General features: G+C 43.0%; 1 protein-coding gene and 1 long non-coding RNA gene across 4 annotated transcripts in view; one reads left to right on the top strand and one right to left on the bottom strand.

Moving 5' to 3' along the window:
* LOC308463895 overlaps positions 1-25,325 on the top strand; it is a 288,783-nt gene that overhangs the window by 220,199 nt on the left and 43,259 nt on the right. The window lies entirely within an intron of this gene.
* Positions 6,368-23,327, bottom strand: CCDC15 (coiled-coil domain containing 15). Of its 2 annotated transcripts, XR_013979721.1 has the most exons (12): positions 23,061-23,199; positions 21,666-21,894; positions 19,774-19,923; positions 18,558-18,764; positions 16,747-16,863; positions 15,211-15,366; positions 13,644-13,748; positions 11,775-11,878; positions 9,954-10,220; positions 8,986-9,134; positions 7,141-7,546; positions 6,368-6,683 (listed from the first exon to the last, which is right to left on the bottom strand). XR_013979721.1 is itself a non-coding variant. In XM_080982473.1 (11 exons), exons 2-11 carry the CDS (start codon positions 21,846-21,848, stop codon positions 7,428-7,430), a joined length of 1,557 nt encoding a protein of 518 aa, XP_080838599.1. In that variant the 5' UTR covers positions 21,849-21,894; positions 23,187-23,327; the 3' UTR covers positions 7,254-7,427. The 2 variants fall into 2 exon arrangements, 1 of the variants encoding a protein (XP_080838599.1); XM_080982473.1 differs by lacking the exon at positions 6,368-6,683 and having other exon boundaries at positions 7,254-7,546; positions 23,187-23,327.

Raw genomic sequence — 25,325 nt, 5'->3', positions numbered from 1 at the left:
TTTTGGTGTGCTTTCAAACTGCTAGGTTGGCAGGAGCAGGGACCGAGCAACGGGAGCTCACCCTGTCGCGGGGATTCAAACTACCGACCTTCCGATCGGCACGTCCTAGGCTCTGTGGTTTAACCCACAGCGCCACCCGTGTCCCTTTTATAGTGATAATAATTGTGGTTTAAAATAAAATTAAAAGGGGAGAGAGAATGCAGGAGATCCGGGGTCCAGTAGAAAAGACCTGGGGCTCAGAAAGGTAAGCAAGGACCATGGCTCAGTGGCAGAGCATCTGCTTTGCATGCAGAAGACCCCGGGTTCAAGCCCCAGTATCTCCAGGCAGGGATGGGAGAGATCTGTGTCTGAAATCCTAGAGGGCCAGTCAGTGCAGAGAATACACTCATCCACACTTGGGTTTAACATGCAATTTCTTCTGTTTGCCCCATTATTTCTAGGCATGGGTCTGAGAAGTTTTCTTTCATCCCACCACTTCCCCGGGGAAAACCCGCTGCTCATTGCTGAATAGGAACAAACGACAGTCTGCAGAAAACTCAATGGACGTTTGCTCCGATTGAGCTCTAGAGAGTGGCTTTTCCTAGGGGACGAGAGGAACTGTTAATAAACGCTGAGCCACTCTCAAACACCCCTAGTTCTATGCAGGAAAACTCTGGGAATTGTAACATGGGTGACCTTGTCAGTACCTCTCTTTAAAACCTGATCCAGTGTTCTAGCTGGGAACTAAAGTTCATTTCTTTGTTATCTTGCGATTGTGGGGGAGAGTGACTTGCCCAGGTAGCATAGCCCCCACATTTGTTTTTTAAAAAGAATCCTCTCTGCACGTCTTACGCACTTTATTAGCAATTTGTTGCTCTTGCTGACGCAAATCGCTCAAGAGTTATCGGCTAATAAATGGCACCCACAGCCCTATTAAAGAGATAAATGATTTGTTGGTTAGCGTCGGGCAGAACACGCGGGAGCAGAGCGACAGAAAATCAAACTTAAGAAAGTGCTACGAGAAAATATTGCATCTTGATTAGTGTCAAAGGATCTATACCACCCCTCTGGACTCTTAATAATGGTGCCTTGGAAAGTCCCTATGAGCATAGCTAGTTAAGGAAAGAGCAAGTTTTTTCCCCTTCTCCCATTTTTAAGCAAGGAGAAAACCACCACTGAGAAAAGTGGGATTCCTTTTATTGAACAACATTTATATACTGCTTGGTTGTGCAAAAGCCCGTCAGCCGTTTTCAAACATATGAAAAGGTTAACATAATGGATAATAAAACAGTTAAAAACAGGCATTAAAATATGTTCAAAAGATGATTAAAATCAACAGTAGCTAAAAAGAAACGAAACATATGTAACTTAAACAAAAATGGTTTAAGCAGGCAACAAAAGGAATACAGAGGTACCTCGGGTTAAGTACTTAATTCGTTCTGGAGGTCCGTTCTTAACCTGAAACTGTTCTTAACCTGAAGCACCACTTTAGCTAATGGGGCCTCCCGCTGCTGCCGCACCGCCGGAGCACAATTTCTCTTCTCATCCTGAAGCAAAGTTCTTAACCTGAAGCACTATTTCTGGGTTAGCGGAGTCTGTAACCTGAAGCGTATGTAACCCGAGGCACCACCGTACAGCAAACTTGCCTGCCTGGCGTCAATAAGCAGGGAGTTCCAAAGTGTTGCTGCCAAAAAGAAAGAATGATTTCGTACAAGTGCGGAATGAGTATTATGTTGGCACCTTTAATTCTGCAGACTGAGGTCTAGTGGGCATATATGGGGAAAGGCGGTTACTGTTTAGTACCGGCAACAGGGAGATTAAAAGAAGAATGTTCAACAAGAATCATGACGAGGCCAATGATCTGTGGGAGATATCATATTTATCTTCGTAATCCAATTTCCACCTCACCTTTCTTCCCCACAGTGGAAACTTAGGGTGGCCAAATGCACCAAGTTCAACCCAGTTACAGGAAAGCATTAAAAAAACTTGTTAGATCCTGCTGACACAGCTTTCCGGCTGCCTCTTGGCGCTTGCTGTAACTATTAGAAGTAGCATTTGAAAGAGGATACTGGAAAGACTTTGCTTTCCCCCACAACCTGCCAGATGACCACTTATCCCTTGTGATCTAAGCTTCTCCACACAAGGCCTCCATCTTTCTGCCTTGTGTGTAAAATAAGATTAAAAAAAATTTCTTTATTTATTGCTCCACTCCCCCCCCCATTTCTCCCCAAAACCATCGTTTAATCAGAGAAAGCAGGCGCTAATTTGCAAATGTTTGTCGCATTAAATCTGTTAGTCATAAAGCCACCACAAAACTCATGTTTGCTTTAGCAGAGTTATCCCTCGATTTTGGATTTCACACTCCCAGAGTTATAGGCACCCCCTTTTTTTTTGGCCTCAGGTCTCAGCCCAATCCTTTACCTTTTTACTTCACTATTTCAAAATAAGAACACAGACCTACAGATGTAGCAGGGGGAAATAAAACAACAGTGGTACTACAAGCTTGAATGTCAAAGAGCACAGGAAGCTGCCTGGGTTCAGACAGCTCAGTATTGTCTGCAATGATTGGTAGTGGCTTTCCTGGATTTCATTCAGACGTATTACCAGTCCGACCTGGAGATGGCAAGGACTGAATCTGGGATCTTCACCACGCAAAGCAGATGCTCTGTTTCCCGAAGCTCTATAGTAGCTGAACACTTCTTTGGGCTTTTGTGACATATTTAACAGCTTCCAATGTGATGTGAGTTTCATAGCAATACAGTCGTACCTTGGAAGTCAAACGGAATCCGTTCCGGAAGTCTATTCGACTTCCAAAACGTTCAAAAACCAAATCACAGCTTCTGATTGGCTGCAGGAAGCTCCTGCAGCCAATCAGAAGCTGCAGAAGCCTCGTCAGATGTTCAGGTTGCAAAAGAACGCTCGCAAACCAGAACAATCACTTCCGGGGTTTGCGGTGTTCGGGAGCCGAAATGTCCAAATTCCAGAGAGTTCGGGATCCAAGGTAAGACTGTAGTTTCTGTCCCCAGTTGTGGCTTGGAATGATTCACTCCCCAATGTTTTAATAATCTGGTCTATTTGTTCCCAGCTCATGTCCTCCTGCAGCTGTTTACCACATATACTTTTGTCTGTTTCTTGCAAATATATATACAGTACAGTGGTGCCTCGCAAGACGAAATTAATTCGTTCTGCGAGTTTTTTCGTCTTGCGAATTTTTCGTCTTGCGAAGCACGGTTTCCCATAGGAATGCATTGAAAATCATTGCAATCAAAACAAACTTGCAAGACGTTTTCGTTTTTCGTCTTGCGAAGCAAGCCCATAGGGAAATTCGTCTTGCGAAGCAACTCAAAAAACGAAAAACTCTTTTGTCTTGCGAGTTTTTTGTCTTGCGAGGCATTCGTCTTGCGAGGTACCACTGTATATTTAAAAATATATACCAGCTTGCAAACTTGAAAACACATTTTAATGTAACAGAGGGGAAGGGGACATAGGAGTCTACTCTTAGGGGCTGTGGGGGCTTCAGCCCCCCCCCACAAAGTTGATGGGCATTCCCGTTCAAATGGTGTGTGTGCACTGCATCATGTGATTGATTATACAGGGCGAGGCTTACCTGGGGCCCCACAATATTTTATTCAAGTTGACACTCCTGGAAGGGGAAACTGAGTTGGCCTTACACTGAATTGTTTTGACAAGCTTTTCCTACTGGTTGAAAAGCTTTAAAATGGGGTTAAGTTTAAGTTGGGCCCGGAAATGGACTGCAAGCTACAGAAACAGATATAAACAACATGTGCCAAACCCCTGCCCTCTGTCTCTGGTCAGAGCTCACAGTGCAGAAGTTTCTGAACACTTTTCAGGCAGTGGCCGCATGTAAAGTAAGCAACAGAACTCCAATCTAGATGCAACTAGAGCTATGTACAATTATAGTCAAATTTGTGTCCTTCAAGAATCAACGCAAGTCAAATCACTAGGATAAGCTGTGCAAATGCCCTGCTAGTCGCAGCTGCCACCATCCAAACACTCCAAAAAGGTAAACCTAAATTGGTCCCACCAGCACTTTTTGCCATTTCTCTGAACCACTTTTATTGTGGCTGGTTGCAGTAGATACAGAGGATGATCCAACGAGAGCTGTAGGGTTCAAAACAATCACCTCTCCACCAAAAAGAAAACAGCTGCAGAAGAAATGGGCCTTCTTGTTGGATTTGCTGCATAACTGGCGAATTCTCACCAGCAGTTTAAGGTCTAACTTTTACTAGTGTCAACTACGTGCAAATCAAGCGACCATCTACACAGATGGAGAAAAACACAGGCCCCACCCAGCAAGGTTATCTCGGGTAAGCTGAGACAGGGGAGAGGCTAATTTCTCGGAAAAACCACGCTCGGGCAATAAATCCCACACCCTGTAGCATGAACTTTCCATATACCTCAATCCTAAACATTTATGAAGCCATATTTGCTGGCAGTGCAGGTTTTTAGATGGCTCATTACACTATGCAGGCACATCCTATGCGCCGTCTGTTGCCATGTAGTCTTTTTAGTACATCTATCCGATAGTCTTCACCTGGTTTAACCGACATGGGCCCCGTGTCCTCAAGGTAACTTTGATTTTCCTACACTTATCGCTTTAGCGTAGCTATCAAGAAATACTCAACCAGAATCTAAGCATTTTACCATGGGCCAAGGTTAAGGATGGCCACATCTGAATCCAGACTTTGGATTCAGCTAGATCCTGAGGTGCCAGAGGTAAAACAGGAACGGGGAATCTGTGGTGTTCCAAATGCTGTTGAAGTATACTGCCCAGATCCCTGGCAGTTTGGTGAGGCTGTCTGGGGCTGATGCACCTCAATATCTGCAAGACTACAAAATCTCCTTTCCCCCACTTTGTTGACGAAGTGGGCCCAGAAGACCAGGCTCCGACCATTTAATCATAATCATAGGATTGTACCCTCATATTCATTTCTGACCCCAACACATCAGCCATGGCAACTATCAGCGAGAACTTGATCTGTGCGAGATGCACGTTCGCAACCTGTAGCAGCGCGTCTGCACATGTGCGGGTTGCAATTTGGTGCTTCTGCGCATGCGCGACCGCCGAAAACCAGATGTAACCCGTTCCGATACTTCCGGGTTTCAGCAGTCCGTAACCTGACAAAACGCAACCTGAGGCGTTTGTAAACCGAGGTATGACTGTACTGATGAAAATATTAAAAAGATGTAGTAAATGAAAGGCTCCATCTCTCACCCATTTTCTTTCTTTTTTAAAAAAAATCCAAGATAATTCAGATCATAGTAAGCAAAAGGAAAGGGCTAAGTAACGATGCAATAGAATGCTGCTGTGACATTCATGTTACTGCTATATTATTTTTTTTTAGCTGAAGCATAATTGTTTGAACCAAACAGATTTACTGCTATTACTTGCATGTCTAGGCTTCACCCACATCTAGGGCAGTTTAAGTTTAGAAAAGTGGCATTGCAGTTTGCTTTTGTGATCAAGATGACAATATAAAGTACAACAATATAAAATACAGGTGACAATATAAACAAACAAACAAACAAACAAACCCATCTTTCTAAAATACATTACTTCTGTAAAGCATAATTCATGGCCAAATCTAATGGCTGTCTTTCTGCAACCAGCTGACGACGAAGAAGTTTTTTTGCCCCTGAAGACAATCATCACACACCTATTGCAGATGTGTCCAGAGTAGTTATGGGAGCCATTGAACTACCACACTGAATAGAACAAGTCTGGAATCCAAACTGGACATTTCTGCAAAAACACTATAATTCTGGGAGTAGAATAGCAAGTTATATGGCACCTGGAAAAAAGCCCTATTCTTAGTCATTCACATTGTGGAAAAATGACAATCCCCCCAAAAAACAACTCTGCACGCAGAGGTCAATCACACTGTACTCCTCACATATCACTGCATATGTGGTTGTTGTGTCACAGCAGAGAAGGGACCAAAAGGGACAGTCGATAGTAGACACCAAGGGGGAAAAATGGAAATATTTTTATTGGAATGGGTCAACACCAGAGTACTATCATCCTGCAAGGTAAAGAATGCTCCTTGTTACAAATACTAATATTTACAGCAGGGAAGGTAATGAATTAAAACAACCTGGCATCTCATAACAATTTTTTTTTTTTTTTTTGCAAACAACAATTAAAGGCTTGACTTCAAAGTTTCACTTCGTAGAACAGTTTGAGAAGCAGAATGTGTCCAGAAGTGTTCCTGTCGGAAATAGGGATTCAACTTATCAAAAAGGGAAAGGAAATTGTACCATTTCAAGACTCTTGCCTGCCCTCTTAGTTTCTAAATCATGGACTCAAATAGAAATTCTGGTATAACAGCACCTTCAGAAACACGTTGAATCACATACTTTCACAAAATTCACATTTGCAGAAATTCTTTATTCATCAGATCTAAACATTGCTAAGCATCATCGCTATCAGCAACAACTATCCTTTTGGAACGATCACCCTCTCTTAGAAACTTTCTGCATGTTGCAGTTTCACAATATGCATTCTGAAAGCCTGGAGTTTTTCTTTTTTTTAAAAAAAAAGCAAGAAAAAAGAGGCAAGCCTTGTAAAATGGACAAAAATTAGATACAGCTGCTCCTCAGAGCCTCTCACTCAGCATCAAAAGCAAAGCTTGAACCATGGAGTGCAATAAGTTACTCTTGCATATGTCTAAATAAAAAAATTCCTTCCTGTAGCACCTTAAAGACCAACTAAGTTAGTTCTTGGTATAAGCTTTCGTGTGCATGCACACTTCTTCAGATACACTGAAACAGTTACACTGATACACTGGAACCATGGAAGGCACCACATTGAGCCGCATGAAATGGAAGTCCATCAACCTCACCAAGAAACTTGCACAGGTACAGACTGATATCTTCTTTCTTACTAAATGCAAGAACCTGGACATTATACCCAAGGGTCTTAGAATTAAGAACCCTCTACAATCCACGTATCCCACTGAATATGCAAGACAGTGTATCTGAAGAAGTGTGCATGCACACGAAAGCTTATACCAAGAACTAACTTAGTTGGTCTTTAAGGTGCTACAGGAAGGAATTTTTTTATTTCGACTATGGCAGACCAACACGGCTACCCATCTGTAACTGGAACCATGGATTGCATATGTCTGTAAGCAGAAGTACGCAGGTCTGGGTTTGTCTGAGCCAAGTCCTCTTTCTACGCATCATAGGTTCCATGCATGAAGTTTTAGTGTTTGACATATTAGTAACTTGTAGGACGAGATAAACACACAGTATTGGCATGAGAACGGAAAGGAAGTACCTTGGGACAGGACTCCTTTCCAATTTATTTTTATTAGGACCTGGGGCACACTCCAGGAGGCGGCGAGACTTGCATGCCAATCACCTACTTGCAGACAACTTGACTGAACTGTCAGGGCGTTGGGTAGAACCAATTCCGAAGTCCTCTTTCAGGAATTTTTAGCACGAGCATGGACGGTAGCAAATGTATGAGCAGCAAGTCTTGTGCTTGAACCCCCATCAATAACATTGCAAGATGAGATGACAGATTGCAGAGCCTGAGCATAAGCTGAAAAAATAATGGAACAAAATTAGCTTTTGGTATAAGATTGGGAAAAAGAAAGAAGAGGTGGGGAGGAGGTGATGGAGAAAGCACGAGAAGAGGTTTCTAAAATTATACGTAGTGTGATGGTAGATGACTTCTATACCCTATCCCACAATATAGGACAAGGATTCAGTACCTACAGAAATATTTTTTCATGCAATCCATGATTTGAGGAGTTCATTGCCACAAGATGTGACCAATGATTTATTGAGGGCTTTAGGTAAGTTCATGGAGGGTAGGTCTGGAAAAAATGGCTATACTAAATGCCACTAGATTGGCATTTGCTAGCAGGCAACTATGGAGAAGTGTTGTGGCCTTCATATCCTGCTTGTGGTTAAACAGATGCAGCTGTTAGGCACTGCGAAGAACAGGATGCTAAAGGGACCTTTGCTCTAATTCTCCAGGGCTGCTCTTATGTAAATGTTGTTAACTTGGATACAGTTAACTCAGCATTGGTGTTGTTCTACAGCTACTTGCTGAATCAGGAATTGAGCAAAGAAGACAACCCTTTGCTTTTGACCAAGATGTGTCTCCCAACGTGAAGAACATTCACAGGATCCATGGGAACTGCCACAGCGCCACTGAGCAGCAGGCAAGTTTTTAGCATGACTGCTCAGAGATGCAGTTGCTAGGAAGACAACAGCTTGGGGAAATAGTTTAAAGTTTCAGAACAAGCTAATAGGCATACGCAAGTGCTGCTACATTGCAACCTTGGTAGAAGAGTCTTGGCTTAGAATGCATATTTGTGGATCCAGTACAATGGTACCTCGGTTTTCGAACGTAATCCGTTCTGGAAGACCGTTTGAGCTCCAAAACATTCGAAAACCAAAGCATTTATTTACGGAAAACTCAATATGGAAGCCGCGTGGCATGTTCGACTTCCAAAAAGTGTTTGAAAACCGGAGCATTTACTTCCGGGTTTACGGCGTTCAAAAACCAAAACGTTTGTAAATGGAGATGTTTGAAAACCGAGGTACCACTGTATATGTCCAACCACAGGCTTACTAGTAAAAACAATGTGAATGGCAACATTAGTTGCTTACCAGCTGCTGCAGCCTAGTCTTAAAGCCCTTCTACTCACAGAACTAAGATGTTCTGTAGCTTGAGCAGGGCTAATGGAATACCCCAAAGTATTCCCTATACGGAAACTACAAAGAGAAAAGGATAGTTGAAAAGAAAATGCCATGGGATGGATGCTTAAGCAGAGTCCTTCAGAACAAGTTCCAGCTGGTGTCTGATTAAAAATCCACCGCCATTTCTGTCTTTCATGAGACTGCAACCTACACTGCTAGGCACTAGGTGTTTCAAAATACGCTGGTATCCTCCTCCACATGAGGAATGCTAAACAGCTGCCGGGAGGAGCAACAGATGCCAGTGATAAAGAATGTCAGAAAACCTTGTACCTTTGTGATTTTTGTAGAACACACAATTGTTGGCGCAGCTATCAGGATGAGAGTCCCAGAAATCTGTCCCACAGAAGCACAGCAGAGGCAAGCTGATATTATACATTTTGATCTTCTCTCGCATCTGGGCTCGTAATGCTTCTACATATCTGAAACAAAACGCACACAAAAACACCCTTACTTTCGTCTATTAAACACAGACTTTTGGCCCTGAAAAGGGCCCCCAAAGTGGTTTACCAACACAAAGCAAAGCCAGTTTAAACAATAACAGGATTGAGGCATTAAAGAAAAAGAGCCGAGTCAAAACACTCAATCTTTAATGAAGAACTGTAATAAAAATGATTTCACTGCCTGCCTAAGGGTATTCAGGGATGAGGGCAGCCTAACCTCCCTAATGGGTGTTTTGTATGTGTGTTGGTGACTGATGGCATATGGATCCCTTACGGACAGACCAATTATTAGGCCTTGCAATTAGGTTGCCCAGATGAATATGGGGAGCAGGCACCTGGGTTCATTGCAGTCCTTGAGTACTGCATTGACTCACATGGCCACATAGCCCTGTAACCACCACTAACTTTGGTGGTTGGCTGCGATTGGCCGCAGCCGTTGCAGTGGCTTTGCTGGCTGCCAAAAGCTGCTGCAATTGCTCTGATGACTTGCGGGGATGTTGGCTGATGTTGCAGTGTGACTGACCACACAGTACCTATCTCTCAGGAACACCTGGGGTCTACTGGAGTTCAGCTACCTTTGCTGGTGGTGGTCCTTGTCAATATGTCCTCCCTCTGAATATAGCTGCTGGGGACAAACAAGGGAGGGAAGGGTTCTTGTCAGCACAGTGTACTGGTTTGCCATTGTGGGGAAAGAGATGCAGAACTAGATGGGCATTTGGTCTGTAGAATGTGCTCTCAGTTGCTGCATATGGGGTTTTAGGAAGAGAAACAAAGCCCCCCTTGAATATTTCAGCTCACCTTGAATATTCTTTATTTCTCTGTTGCCTTTCCGCTACCTTTTTCTTCTCTAGCATATCCCCTAGTTTAAGATGTTCCAGTTTTTCATAAGCTTTCCCTTTGGCATTAACATCTCCTTGGGAGGCCCCCTCTTGTATCTTCAGTTCCCCTGCCTGGTATGTCTCCTGTATCCTCGGTTCATTGTCATAGTGCCTCTCTTGTACTCTCTGTCTCTCCTGCATCCTCTGTTCCTCTGCATGGCGTTGAAGCTCCTTTTCCTTCTTTATTCTATGGGCAAGAAGTGTAATTCTATTTATTCTTTCACAAGATCACACGCTATATAGCGCAGGCATAAGAATTACAACAGGCACCCCTCGGCCCTCCAGATGTTTTTAGACTACAATTCCCATCATCCCTGGCCACTGATCCTGCCTGCTATGGATGATGTGAGTTGTAGTCCAAAAACAGCTAGAGACCTAAGTTTGGGAAATTCTGGTCTAACCTTACAGGACTGGTTTAAGGTTGGCTGTAATGTTTTTGAATCCTGAGAAAGAGCAATAAGCAAGTAATATTAATAAACCTGCACAAGTTGATTTTTGAACTAATTATTTGTTTAATTCATAAATAACATTTATATTATGCATATCTTCAATAAATCACCAGTAACAAATAACCCTCAAAAAACCTATGCCAAAAAACCCCAAAAGGTGACTGAAAAACAAACATTTTCAAGCAAGCTGGATTACAGTGGTACCTCAGGTTACATACACTTCAGGTTACATACGCTTCAGGTTACAGACTCCGCTAACCCAGAAATATTGCTTCAGGTTAAGAACTTTGCTTCAGGATGAGAACAGAAATTGTGCTCCGGAGGCGCAGCAGCAGCAGGAAGCCCCATTAGCTAAAGTGGTGCTTCAGGTTAAGAACAGTTTCAGGTTAAGAACGGACCTCTAGAGCGAATTAAGTACTTAACCCGAGGTACCACTGTACTTGCAAACAGGGAGCCAATGTAATCTCCCATAGCAGGGTGTTCTGCATAGGAGCTGCTACTTCTTTATTCACTTTAAATTATAAATGGCTTTAAAAGCTCCATCAAAGCAATTATTATCCAAAAGTGCTAAATGGAACTTCCACATTCAGAAGCAGTATGCTGGAGAGAAGTGGATGAGGCCTAATGCCCTGCTTGTGGACTTCCCAGAGACACCTGGATGGCAACTGAAAACAGCAGGCTGAACAATATGGACCTTTGTCTGAATGAGCAGGGTCCCTCCGCTGCCAACTCGTTAAATCAAAGCTATTCAAATAGAGAGGATAGGCACAAGAAAGTAAAAATATTTACTTAACAAAGCCATGCTGCTGAAGGAAAATATCTCATTTGACACGTCTCTCCCCACTGCAGCAATTTCCTTAATATTCAACATTTGAACGAACTTTACTGCATCATAGTAAAATTTTCATCTATAAAAGCCATGGGAGTAACGGCAGGCCAACCTTATCCGAAATAATTATAAACAAGATAACTAACTCCTCCCCACCCAGTTAGCAAACTGAAACAAATAAACATAAATCTGGCATGGAAATACAAGATTCTTCACGTGTTATCGAAAACACAGCTGCCTCAAGGTGCATTTTCCTTGCGTGATCTCTATACTATGAGGAGACTGAAGGAATACACCTGGATGCATTCGAAGAGGCTCTCATTAATTATAAAAATTATTTTATCTTTTGGCACTTTCATCTTAACAGCAAAAATAGGTTTATGGTTTCCAGTGACTTCATGGCTGCCATGATATGGCCCTAATAAACTGAGAGCAAAAAGATGGTCATGTGTGGAACACGTACTTCTCCATTTTTCTCTGCCACTCCTTCTGCCTTTGCTGCTCCTTTACTTGTTCTCTTTCAATATCCATGAAGAGGCGCCTGTATCTCAGGTACTGGCCTTGGCGCTACAGAAAAAAGACGCATTTCAGAGCAGTAGTGGACACATGCTCCAGCTGCTATACAGAGAACTATTAGCAACCATTCCACCTGGCTGCAACCAAGAGAGAGGCTTGGTCTCACTGCCATTTAGCTCCATCTCTGCCTGAATTCTCTCCATCAGTAGCTATTCCGTCTACTCACAGAACGTTTACATCAGTGAAGAATTCATTCTTTTTAATGCACTTATTTTCACAGTGTCCTCCCTTTCTCTTGGTGCTTTCGAGTCACATCTACTAGATTGCCCATCTGCTAGTGGGAACTGTGTTTGTTCGTTCATTTTTGCAGTGACAAGGAAGCACCGGGTACTTTATCATTACTTTAACAAACAAAACCGAGATTCCAGAAAGTAGGGATTTACTTTTTCTGGATTAAATAATCTAGAATTTAGGAGTACATGTTGCGAATACCCCAGGAGCTTAAAAGTGCAAAATGCCAATCTATAGAAGCAGCTGCCAGTACAAGATCTATCATACTACATACTCTTATTGTTTAATAAGAATTTTTTGGTGCTTGTCCCCACAAGTGTATTTACAGAGCTCAATAAAGTGGCAGCATTCTGCAACTACAGTCAAGGTATTACAATTTATTGAAGTGGTTCAGTTACAAGACACAAAGACCTCCTGAACCAGGTTTCCCTCTGCTGGCCAGCATTTAAATCACAACCCCGTATTTTGCTGTGACTCCCCATTTATGAAAGTGTAACATTCTAATGCCTGGTTTATTCTCAGTTTTACCCTTGGGTTTTAAAGAACACACACTCTGCCAGTCGCTCATATCTCACTTGAAGTCCCAAACCAGAAATGCATCTCTATTTATTTATATTGCCTGCTCTGGAGATGTTTTATAAAAGAGGTAGTACCAAAACTGCCTTTTAAAAGGTTTGGGTACGTTAAGTGCAGGAGGCAGCACTTAAGCAACTCCACGTTTGAATTCTGGCAGCACTAGAGATTTATTATAGTGAATCCAGCTAGGAAATTTTACCATTTGTCTGCTAACCAGCTGCTAGAAAATAACAGGAGTGTGAACTGTTCTTGCCCCTCCCTTTCTCCCTACTTACACCTCTTTAGCACCATCCTAGGCCTAAGTCCCAGTAATTTAGGATGTGGCAGCAGGGCTTATTGAAGCAGCATAGCCACATCACCACCCAAAGCCCACCGATAGGAAGGCTGGGGGAGGGAGAGGAAATGAAGGGGGGGGGAATGTCTCTTTGCTAAGTCAGCTCCCAGGCTGGTGCAGCAAAGAGGCACAGATTGGGCTGTCTACCATCACCTGAGAGCAGCTGGAACATTTCTGAATCCAACAGAACGTGTGTTGGCCCAGATCAGCTCCCTCACCTCCCGCAAAACACCCTATTTCAGTGGTTTCCGCTTGCTACCGCAGCAGCAAGCTTCTGCCTTTGGAGAGGGGCACAATGGGACTCTCCCCTGCCATCAATAGAACTCCCCTGCCAAAGAAAGCAAGCAGAGAGATAACTTCATCTCCTCCCAGTACAGTAAATTGGGGGGGCTGGATTTCTCTGCCCAGCTATAACCAGTGGCAGTCATATTTTTATAATGATGGCATGTGTGTGTGCAAGTGCACAAGCACACAATTGACTCTCAGCATTAAAATATCCCACATCCCTTAAAACGTAAGCAGAGAGGCAGAGGATCACAACTGCCGTCACCACAGCCTTGCATTGTTTCCTCATGAAAATTCATTTGAAAGGTGAAGTAATACAAGACTATATACCTGCTTCTTTGATTCTTCTTTCTCTGCTCCAGACCAGAGTACCCTGGCATCTCGAGGTTCATTGCCAACTGTGGGATAGGTACTTTTCAGTATCTCATTATTAACCTACAAGGAAATCAGAGCAAGTAGCTAACTTCTCACCTTTTGACACACATACAGTAAATAATTAATAATAATAATAATTTGTTTATACCAACAAAATATTAAAATACATAAAACGCTTCCTCTGAAGTTTTAACATATAGCCCTTCTCCTCTTTTAGACTTTGTATTTATATAGATAGATATTGATAGAAAACCCAGCAATGGACACGATCCAGCCACAGCAAAGCAGTTTTTTGTTTCACTGGTGTTCACTGGAAAGGTTCATGCATCTGCTTAATTTTCTCATGGATGTCAATGGGACTTTAAACTGTTCAGCTTTGGAAAAAAACATATCCCATGTTTGATGTAACATTCTAAATTTCTGGTGCAGTATTTTAGGGGTTTTTTTTAGTCCAGTAAGTAGTTGGGAAGAAGGCATGAATCTTATTGGTCCATTTTATGAGCAACCCATAAAAGAATGGGGCATTAATATAATAAACACAGTTTAGTAGACTGTAAATGTTTAAAGAACCATTGCAATGTATCAAGTATATGTGGGAATATTAAGGAAGGTGGGAGAAGATATATTGTTTTGATATTATCCCTCCTCACTCATGCTAGTGAGTAAGCAGCAGAGCACATTCCCTTTGCAACTTATTCGAAGCAAGTTGATGATTCGTTAGAATCCTTTAATTAAGCAATTCAGTCGGGCTTGAAGACAGGCTTTTTCTTGTGGTTACAGTGAAAAGAAGTCTGAGCTACATCTCAAACTTTTGGCTTGTGGGCTCCATCCTATGTGAAGGTTGAGCCATGCGCTGGCTGAGAGTCCAAGAGTAAGAGAATAAGAGTCCAAAAGAGAGATGGTTGCATGGCCAACCCTTTAATCTGGTCAGCTAGGGTCACGCCTATCTACCTGGTCACACACAGGGGGAAGAAGCTCCAGAGCAGGTATGACAGGATGTCCTGTCTGGAGCCACATTCCCCTGTGTGTCCATTCTAGGCAGCAAGAAAATGTTGTAGTTGACTGCTCTAGTAAATACATCCCACAGTATATACCCAACCCAGTATTCCAGGGTTTTTATTGTTACACTGTCCTATAAAGCAGGGGTGAGAAACTTGTGTCCTCCAGATGTTGGACTCCAACCCCCAGCATCCCTTTCTATGAGCCATGCTGGCTGGGGGCTGATGGGAGCTGGAATCAAGCTACATCAGGATGGCCACAGGTTCCTCATCCCTGTGATAAAGAGCGGGTCAAAATTAGTTTAGCAAACTATAGGAAAGCAAGCAGCTAGGAAGACATAGGAAGTCTCATGCATGCCATGAGAATGAGTTCAATTGTCTTCCTCTCCTTCAGTGTCACAGCCTCTCACACAAGGAAATAGGAGAACAGCAAAGGCGATATTCTCCTAAAGCAAGTGTCTCTTCTGAACACAGAACTAGTACAGCTAACATCAGCTGAAAGACTGGTATTGGAGAAATCTTACTTTCTGAAACTGCACTGTATAGTATGAGTCTTTGTTTTGCTGTCCTTGTTCCGGCTCTTGAAGTTCAGCTGGAAGGTCGTGGTGTCCCACAAGAAGAAACTTGCCTCTGTCACCCTCTTCTGCATTGCCTGGAATTGTCTTGAGAGATGCTGGCTTCTAAACAAAGTTGAAGACCTTATTTCAAAAGCCTGTTACATGAGCCTGCCGAGACTGAATAGCTTTACTGAAACATGTACGTCATTTTGCACCGCATTAGACACTTAAGAGAGTTTTTATTTGAAAATTGGTACATGTAATATTCAAAATAAATACACAAACCAAACAGGGGAGATGGTTTACTCTTCAGAAATCCTGCCCCAGTCTTGAGACACAGCAGCTTGGTTCACATGTCACATTAAACCATAGTGTAGTGAGCGAGCAGCATGCTCAAAACATTCCTACAGTACTCTCCCCTGCTCCTGCTGTGCCACAGACGAAGCAAGCCAGAGTCCAAGAAAATCAACCACTAATTCCAATTCAGATGACCCAACAAGCCAGACTGGCTTGTTTTGTTTAATGTGGTATGTGAACTGGACCGGGATATTGGCAGATCCATATGTCAGGGACATGTAAATCATTTGCCCCACCTCCAACCCCCCCCCGCAAAACAGTCTTAAGAGAACAAAGTCCCCCCACCCCAGCTGAACTCTGAAGGGGAAATAATGCTACAGAAGAAATCTGCCATTAAAAAACCTGCTTGCTGGTAAAAAATATGTTTGGAGGAAGGGTTTAGTTCACCTTTTTCGCCCATGCTGTGCCTTAAATCACAGATGAATTTCCCTTCTGATTCATAGGGATTTGGCACTGCCTAAGTTGGGTCATGCCACTGCCACACATTTTCACAAAATGGCAAAACATCACTCTTAACAGGGCAAGTTGCCCACATAAGAGCTACAACTTTCACCTGATTGCTGGATGTTGTAAACAGCTAGATAAGCTATCATAAGATCATGTTCTCATCACTTCAGGCAATTACCTAATAGAAGATAAGGCTAAACACACATTTGGTATCACATGAAGTGGACTGTGTGAACTCACCTAGCTAAAGTCACCCAATAGCACACTTTAAATACATCTCTTGGTCTGAATGAAAACGTGCACTCCTTGTCCTCTGGGCTGGTATTACTTTGAGATTATGAACAATTATGTTTTTAAACAGAAAGTTTATTAGTGTTAGGAAAGCTACATAAGGCTTTAGAAATACTGGCCCTATGATCTTAATGCATAGTTCTGCTAAAGATTCAGAAGTGGTAGAATCCAACTCATTCTTCATTTATCACAAAATCAGCTTCCTCTGTTGGTATGTCTGAGGGCACTGGAGAAGATTAGCATGGCAGAGAACCCAGAAGAGAGATTACCTATACTTGTCTATTTACAATTACTCCCAGGTAACTGTATAAAGGACTGGAGCCTCAATCATGCTTCACAGATAGCCAAGTAGGTAAAGACAATATTGCAAAATGTACCAAAATAGAGAGTATTTCCTCTAGTTGTCACCTGTATGGTCAGGCGGCTCTCCCAAGCACCTCCTGGAAGTTCTGGAGCAGGATCACTTTCTGACACAGATTTCCGGGAAGCCAGCCTGCGACGGACCTGTTGCACAGTTTTTCTTACCTATGAAACAGAAAATAGGCGCAGGTTAATTCTGTGGCCAGGGCAGCTGTCTACCAGCTCCATCTGGTACGCAGGCTGAGACCCTTCCTGCCCACAGACTTTCTTGCCAGAGTGGTGCATGCTCTAGTTATTTCCCGCTTGGACTACTGCAATGCGCTCTACGTGGGGCTACCTTTGAAGGTGACTCAGAAACTGCAATTAATTCAGAATGCGGCAGCTAGACTGGTGACTGGGAGTGGCCGTCGAGACCATATTACACCGTTCCTGAAAGATCTTCATTGGCTCCCAGTACACTTCTGAGCACAATTCAAAGTGTTGGTGCTGACCTTTAAAGCCCTAAACGGCCTCGGTCCTGTATACCTGAAGGAGTGTCTCCACCCCCATCGTCCAGCCCAAACACTGAGGTCCATCGCCGAGGCCTTGTGGTGGTTCCCTCACTGCAAGAAGTGAAGTTACAGGGAACCAGGCAGAGGGCCTTCTTGGTAGTGGCACCTGCCCTGTAGAACGCCCTCCCATCAGATGTCAAGGCAATAAGCAACTATTTTACTTTTAAAAGACAACTGAAGGTGGCCCTGTTTAGGGAAGTTTTTAATGTCTGATGCTGTATTGTTTTTAATATTCGGTTGGAAGCCGCCCAGATGGGCACGGTATAAATAATAAATAAATAAATAAATAAGTTGTTGTTGTTGTTGTTGTTATTATTATTATTCACATAATCGAGAATTATAAGCAGGCTGGTACTAGACTGCTCTTTTATTTTTATCTTATTCAAAAACAGATGGCCTAATAATAGAAAGTATTGATTTTTGGAAATGCTTTTTGTTTTTTCAACAGCCTAATGAAGATTTAGTATTTTGTTTTGTTAAGTCAAGAAGAGCTAGATAGAAAAGATGTACTTGCAGATTTGAGCTTGTTGTACAGCTTGGAAGGTCTGTGTAAAAAATGGTGTCTGGGGGACAAAGCATTAAAATATTTCTGGAACAGACTCAAGCAGGCCTCTCTGAGCAGCATGCTACAAGTATTAAAGTCCGCAATCAAGGACCCCATGTTCTACTCCCTAATGGATCGTTGTCTTGCAATGAACTGCAGAACCCCAATAACATGCTATGAAAGCACTGATAAGGCTTTCTTCTCATGGTGCATTATCAGTGCTACACAATATGTATTGACTCATGTAAATGTGCTCATCAGTAAGTAGCACAGTACATACTCATGTGAGTCTCTGCTTAGGGTTATCTCTGCCAGAACTTTCATTTCATTTTGAATGTTTTCAATCATGTAGCCTGTAGCCACAAAAGCCAAGATCCCGTACTTCATGTGTCTGTAGCAAGTATGAACTGTCTTCCCTGAGCAATACAAGTATTTCTGCATATATCTCACATTCTGGGCAAAAATCAGAACAAACGTGATATTTTAAAGGACTGTTGTTTTTATTATGTTTTTAGATATGTTGTAAGCCGCCCAGAGTGGCTGGGGAAATCCAGCCAGAGGGGCATTGTATAAATAATAAATAAATAAATAAATCAGGTACAAATAAAAGTTGTGTATATATCAGTTTTGCATCAGTAAAATACATTTGCTGACAATTTATCGGATACTTAAGACCTGAGGCATCATATACCAATGAGACTTAAGGTTAAAATGCCCACAAAACTCAACAGAGCAAATGGTTGATATGGCGAGAAAACACTCACAGTTTTAGCATGCTCTGAAAACTGAACATTTAGGACCTTTTCTTCCAAGTCCCCCTCGTAATCAGGCCTCTGCATAGAGTTGATTTTATTACCAGTACTACAGATAGAAGAATCAGTGTTATGTCTGTACAGACACGTGCTTTTCTTGGGAGTCAATTGTAATGCAGAATCTGAAAATCCTATCACAACAGAGCTTTCTTTAAGAGCCTGCAGAAGAAAAAGGAAAAAAACAACAGAGTAATAAGAAGACGGTAGACACATCCTAGCTTACTGCTGTTACGGGGAATGATAGTCATTTAAAGGGTCTGAAGTGATAAAACTGACCTCAGAGGTCATACCTCTTTATCTTATTCATTTACAGTGGATTCTAGTGATTCTAAGACTGATATCAACTTGTTATTTTCCTATCTGGTGATAAAGTAAAATGGGAAACCAGAAGTGAGCATACCTGAGAGATGTTCCAAGGTGTGGTCTGAAGGCAAATGAGGCCAAAAATGCTGAAGCTGAGCAGGTCTGCACAGGGGTAACCTGTGCCCCCAAACTCTTTTTATGTGGTCTCCAATACCCCCTGAAGCTGTCCCATTATTTCATGCCATAAAAATCCCTTCCTGTTTGCTCCTTATTTTTCTTGACCTTTAAAAATGTTTCCCACCTCTTCCTATGTTCTTTTGGAACAATTTGGAAGGACAGCACTTTATTTTATTTATTTTCTATAAGTTATTTATATTTAACTTTGTACTGACTACATGGCTTGGAGAAAAAATTGTCTGGAAGCCAGAAAGAAATTACTTCTACTTGCTTTTCTGACCAGTAGCTGCATTAGTTTGCTGTACTTTTATAAAAATCCTCCTTGTGCTCATTTATGAATGATTCCATTCAGGGTAGTCTTTATTCTGGATTATTTAATCCAGAACACTTTTGTCTCTGACTCCTCTCATCAGCAATGCCATACAGTCCTCGATAGATGACACCTGAGGGAATGTGGTCCTTGACAGGAAAAAAGGTTGCACTCCTTTGATGTCAGGGGCTATGGGTCCTAGATTAATGGAAAGCCACAGCTTGGAACATCGTGATGCAAGTTATCAGCACAAATCCTAAAACCAAATTAATACTCTTTTCCATTGCAGATGAGCTTCTACTTATAAAACAATGTTACTTGCAAGAGCCTACGTGTGTAGTTAACAAAAGAAACAGATATAAGGAGACACTGTCTTACTGCTTCATAGGACTTCTGAAGCTGGTGTTTTCTCCTCATCTTGATGTGCTGGTTCACCCTGTGCTTCACCTCCTCTTGAAAGCGTTTCAGAAGCCTCTCTTTCTCTTTTCTTTGTTCTTTGTATGCTTCTTCAATTTGAGCTGCTGCAGCCTAAAGAAGATTGAAGATTGTTGAAACCAAGAGTGGGTGGAAGGTAAACTAAAGTTCATCTGTGAACTACTAGCCAATTTTGCATAGAGCATCTAGTTGGTGGGATTCTTGCAAATAATGCTGAACTAGATAGAAATTGGTCTGATCACACAATGAACTAATAATAATAATAATAATTTATTATTTGTACCCCACCCATCTGGCTGGGTTTCCTCAGCCACTCTGGGCGGCTTCCATAGAAACCAAAAAACTCTAAAATATCATACATTAAAAACTTCCCTGAACAGGGCTGCCTTAAGATGTCTTCTGAATGTCAGGTAGTTGTTTATTGTTTTGACATCTGATGGGAGGGCGTTCCACAGGGAGGGCGCCACTACCGAGAAGGCCCTCTGCCTGGTTCCCTGTAGCTTTGCTTCTCGCAATGAGGGAACCGCCAGAAGGCCCTCAGCGCTGGACCTCAGTGTCCGGGCAGAACGATGGGGGTGGAGACGCTCCTTCAGGTATACTGGGCCGAGGCCGTTTAGGGCTTTAAAGGTCAACACCAGCACTTTGAATTGTGCTCGGAAACGTACTGGGAGCCAATGTAGGTCTTTCAAGACTGGTGTTATGTGGTCTCGGCGGCCGCCCCCAGTCACCAGTCTAGCTGCCGCATTCTGGATTAGTTGTAGTTTCCGAGTCACCTTCAAAGGTAGCCCCACGTAGAGCGCATTGCAGTAGTCCAAGCGGGAGATAACTAGAGCATGCACCACTCTGGCGAGACAGTCCGCGGGCAGGTAGGGTTTCAGCCTGCGTACCAGGTGGAGTTGGTAGACAGCTGCCCTGGATACAGAATTGACCTGCGCCTCCATGGACAGCTGTGAGTCCAAAATGACTCCCAGGCAGCGCACCTGGTCCTTCAGGGGCACAGTTACCCTATTCAGGACCAGTGAGTCCTCCACACCAGCCCGCCCCCTGTCCCCCAAAAACAGTACTTCTGTCTTGTCAGGATTCAACTTCAATCCACTTCTTATGGTTTTAACAAAAAATACAGTCTTAGCATTACCTTGCACAGATTAGGTATTCCTTAAATGTTACTAGATCCCAAATATTCAGTCTTGTTTGGAACTTTTAATACACTGGCCCAGATCTCATGTTAATGCTAAGGCAATCTATGGCTTAGCTACAGGTAGCATGGCCAGGGAAAGAGTGAAGAAGTCACAATTTTTGCTCTTGCTTGTTCATACTAATCAATGGTTTGGCTTAGCTTTACATGTAAACCAGGCCACTGGCAGACAGTAGGATGTGTGTGTGTGTGTGTGTGTGTGTGTGTGTTTAAAGGGAGACCAAGATCACCCAAGACTCAAATATGCCTGCCTCTGGTTTAAGAAAATTATTCAGAAAGGGAATGGCATACCACCAACAAGTTATGCAAGAATAGAAGCTGGGCTTGTAACATAATTATATAACCTAGATTTCAAGAAAAGTTTTTTAAAAAAACAAAAAAAACACAGACATTACAAATTATATTACAAATATGAGGCTTTGTTAACATTCTCAGATAGCAAATACAATCCTGACAATCTGTAGTTCCTCATTCAACACCCCCACCAGCAGCAGCTCTAGAGTTTGCCAGCTGGAGAAGATAGCATTGGGCTAGATGGACCACTGATCCTGCTTAGTAGAAAATATCGTCTTTCAGAAAATGATGCTTTGGAAAGTTCAAAAATACTGTTGTATATGGGGTTTCCTTTCTTAGTACTTACAAAAACTGTGTTCTCTTCTTGCTCTGCATCATCTTGGGCACTCTCCACCCAAGCTCCAACAGCTACCACACGCTGCGTCCTCTCAGCTAACACGTTCCAGTTCACTGCTGCTGACTGAGGCCTCACTTTTTCCTCAGTAGATCTCCAGGGATGCTGCTGCTGCTGCTTTTTGGAAGGTAGCATCTCAGCAACAGAGTAACTTCAAATCAGGGACGTCTGGAAGGAGTCTCTGTTGAAATACAAGATTGGGCTCAAGATCAGCTTCTAGTTGCACTAAGACACCACTACCAAGTCAAACTTAAGATGTTCAAATAGGGCAGGGGAGATAGTCCTGTGGCCCACCATATGTTGTTGGACTTTCAACTACCACCAAACCCAGAGACCATGGCAGTTTTATATACACAACCCCCCATTGAAAAAGCCTGCAAACACCCTGTTCCATCCCTGCCCTGCCCCTTTTGTGACGTTTTCAGGTCACTTCCATCTTTGGAGCAATGTGTGAGTGTGCAGTCGTGCCTATATTGGACGTACCTAAAACAAGTCTAGAAGGTCATGCATTCTTCATCCCTCAACTGGGGTCACCAACTGGGATGAGGAAAAACCCCCAGCCTAGCCCAGCTTGTGTTTCTTTAACAGAGTTTTGATCTTCAAAAAATCAACTGGTGAAGCTTCTCCAGATTTTCATTTAAGCAATTTATATGCAATTGTTTATGAACAAAGTATAAGTTTATAAACAACTTGTTTATAAACAAGTTAACTACAATCACTAAGCAATGTGGGGTCGAGATCACCTGATCCTTACTGAAGATCAAACTGCTGTTAAAGGAAGAGCTTATAGGAGCAAGCACAAGAAGTGGACAGCTCTCCCTAAGAGACAAGGTAATTTTGCTACCTTAAACAAAAAAACCCTATCGCTTTTAATAACCTCAATTCGTGCACACTTATGCTTAAACCCTCTTATACAGAATCCTGCTTTTTACATGTTTGTTTGGCTTCCTCTTTCTGTAAAATATCAAAACGCAAACCAAGGAGTTGATTTCTTCTGCCGCAAAAAGTTCCAAAGAGTTTTTCGTGATGACAGGCAACCTTTAGAGGTAAGGCTGATCTGCTGCTAGGGATTGCCAACTAGCTAGATCACAAAAGCGAAAAGACGAAAATGGGAAGGGAAAAGGCACGTTAGCTTACTCCTGCTTCCTTTGGCGGAGGCTTCAACAACACTAGGAGCTTTTCCACAGAACGGAACTAAAACAGGGTCCTTATGTCTACCAGGGCTAAGCCTATGCTTTCAGCATCTTTATATACAAAACTACTTTAAATTTTCTTTTTCTTAAAAAAAAAGAAAGAAAGAAGAAAAGTCGTTTTAAGCATTTCCCATCTCCAAGGAAATCGCGTTACCAGAACTTCCTCCGGGGACCGAGGCTCCTTGCGGGACGTTTTGCGCCCCTCCGCTTCTCCCCGCAGCATCCCGGAAAACTGCCTCCGCCGTTGCCATAGCAACTCCCTCCGTCCCCACCCGCGTACCTGCCCTCAGGGACGCCCGCCGCGACGGGCGGCGGCTGTCGCCATGGCAACCGCTTCAGGCCTCGCCTCTCCTTCCGGCCGGCCCCGAGCAAAATTCTTCCCCAACCGGAAGCGGGCTGCCGGAACTCCGTGCCCTCTTCTTCCCCTCCCAAACAGTCCTTTTTTAAAAACGCCGCTTCCGTCCCTGCGGCGTTCTGGCCCCGCCTGCCCCTTTTACAGGCAACCAATCCGGAAGCAGAAGCGGCTCCGACGTCATAGTTTGCGATGCGCCCCTTTTTAGAACTTTGGAATTTCGACGCGCCTCTTTAGAATTGGCCACGCCCCTTAAGGGGTGGTCGCGTCCGTCTGGCACTTGGTCCTTCAGTGTGAGGTGCCTTGGGGCTTTGCTTGTTGCTTGGTGGAGGGAAGTTGGCACGGGCTGTTCCGTTTTCAGGACGGCTTACCATACCAACACATCTTATTTTTATTTTATTTTATTTTAAATTTTTAATTTAATTTATTTGCCGCCCTTTTCCCGCAGGTCTCAGGGCGGTTCACAGAATAATAAAACTGGGTTGGGGTGGAAATAAGAGGAACCTAGAAATGAAAAAATATTAAAAAGCCAATACATGGTTTGCGTAAACTCCAGGACTTCTTTCTTCAATCTCAACCACTCCCCAAGGGTTTGTGTGGAAATTCCAAATTAAGGAATATTGAAGGAATATTATTATGGCCCTAGGCTGGCATACTAAACTAAGGAATATGGAATCCCTTGGTTAACAGGGTACCTAATTGGAAATTTTATCAGTCGAATGCATATAAAAGAGATGTTAAGATACCTTGGCACTTTTGAATTGCTGGACTCTGCCAGGAAGGGGCCTGTTATCTAGTGGTGGACATGTTGTGAACTGCCCTGAGATCGATGGGTATAGGGCGGTATACAAATTTAATAAATAATAATAATAAATTTTAGGAGCCTGACAGAAAAGAAGTTTGCACGTGCTCAGAGGCACTTTTGTTATTGGAGCAGAGCTTTATGTGTTACATTTATTATTATTACCTGCTCTTTACCCAAAGGTTGAAGGGCAGCTTGCAGAACAGTTAAAACACAATATTAAAAAGAATTTAAAGCAACTTGCAGTCACAGAAATAAGGTGGGTTGTAGAAAAATACATCCCAAGTGCCAAAGGCCAGGACGAAGAGGTGCGTTTTCGGCGTTTGCTAAAAGCTGTGTGACAAAGGTTCCAGACTCGCCTCTGCTGCACTTACTAGAGCTCAGGCTTTCTCCAGCAGGCTCCAGGTGGCATGCTGGCTTCCCCTCCACCCATTCTGTTTTCACAACAACCTTGTGGGCTTCATCAGGTTGAGACTGCCATTGCTAAAGCCCCCCAGTGAACTTTATGGAAGAGGGAGAGTTTGAACTTTGGTTTCCCCACTCCTAGTCCCTTGCTACACTACACAACATTGCTCTCCTAACACTTGAAAAGAGTGTTCTGGGTCTTGGCTCTGGTTCAAATTATAGCATCTTAAAAAGCAGAGACATCACCTTGCCAACAAAGGTCCGTATAGTTAAATCTATGGTTTTCCCCGTAGTGATGTATGGAAGTGAGAGCTGGACCATAAAGAAGGCTGATCGCCAAAGAATTGATGCTTTTGAATTATGGTGCTGGAGGAGACTCTTGAGAGTCCCATGGACTGCAAGAAGAACAAACCTATCCATTCTGAAGGAAATCAGCCCTGAAGGCTCACTGGAAGGACAGATCCTGAAGCTGAGGCTCCAATACTTTGGCCACCTCATGAGAAGAGAAGACTCCCTGGAAAAGACCCTGATGTTGGGAAAGATTGAGGGCACAAGGAGAAGGGGACGACAGAGGACGAGATGGCTGGACAGTGTTCTCAAAACTACAAACATGAGTTTGACCAAAGTGAGGGAGGCAGTGGAAGACAGGAGTGCCTGGCCTGCTCTGGTCCATGGAGTCATGAAGAGTAGGACACGACTAAACAACAACAACAACAGAATCAATGCATGGAGGGTAGGGCTGGATCATTGGTTCTATCCTCCATTTATTTGCTTATTCCATTTTATGTATATCTTGCTTTTCAGCCAAGCTTTGCCGTCGAAACAGCTCACAACAATTCAGCAAAAAGATGTTAGACATG

Source organism: Podarcis pityusensis (assembly GCF_964106645.2).
Source record: "Podarcis pityusensis genome assembly, chromosome: 15".
Lineage (NCBI taxonomy): Eukaryota > Metazoa > Chordata > Lepidosauria > Squamata > Lacertidae > Podarcis > Podarcis pityusensis.
This window is presented reverse-complemented; position numbering and strand designations above follow the sequence as displayed.

Coding starts and splice junctions, on each gene's coding strand:
- CCDC15 (XM_080982473.1), bottom strand. CDS start 21,848: ATGCTACCTTCCAAAAAGCAGCAGCAGCAGCATCCCTGGAGATCTACT. Junction 19,924..21,665: donor AAGAAGAGAACACAGTTTTT/GTAAGTACTAAG, acceptor AATCTTCTTTAG/GCTGCAGCAGCTCAAATTGA. Junction 13,749..15,210: donor ATACAGTGCAGTTTCAGAAA/GTAAGATTTCTC, acceptor ATTTCCTTGTAG/GTTAATAATGAGATACTGAA.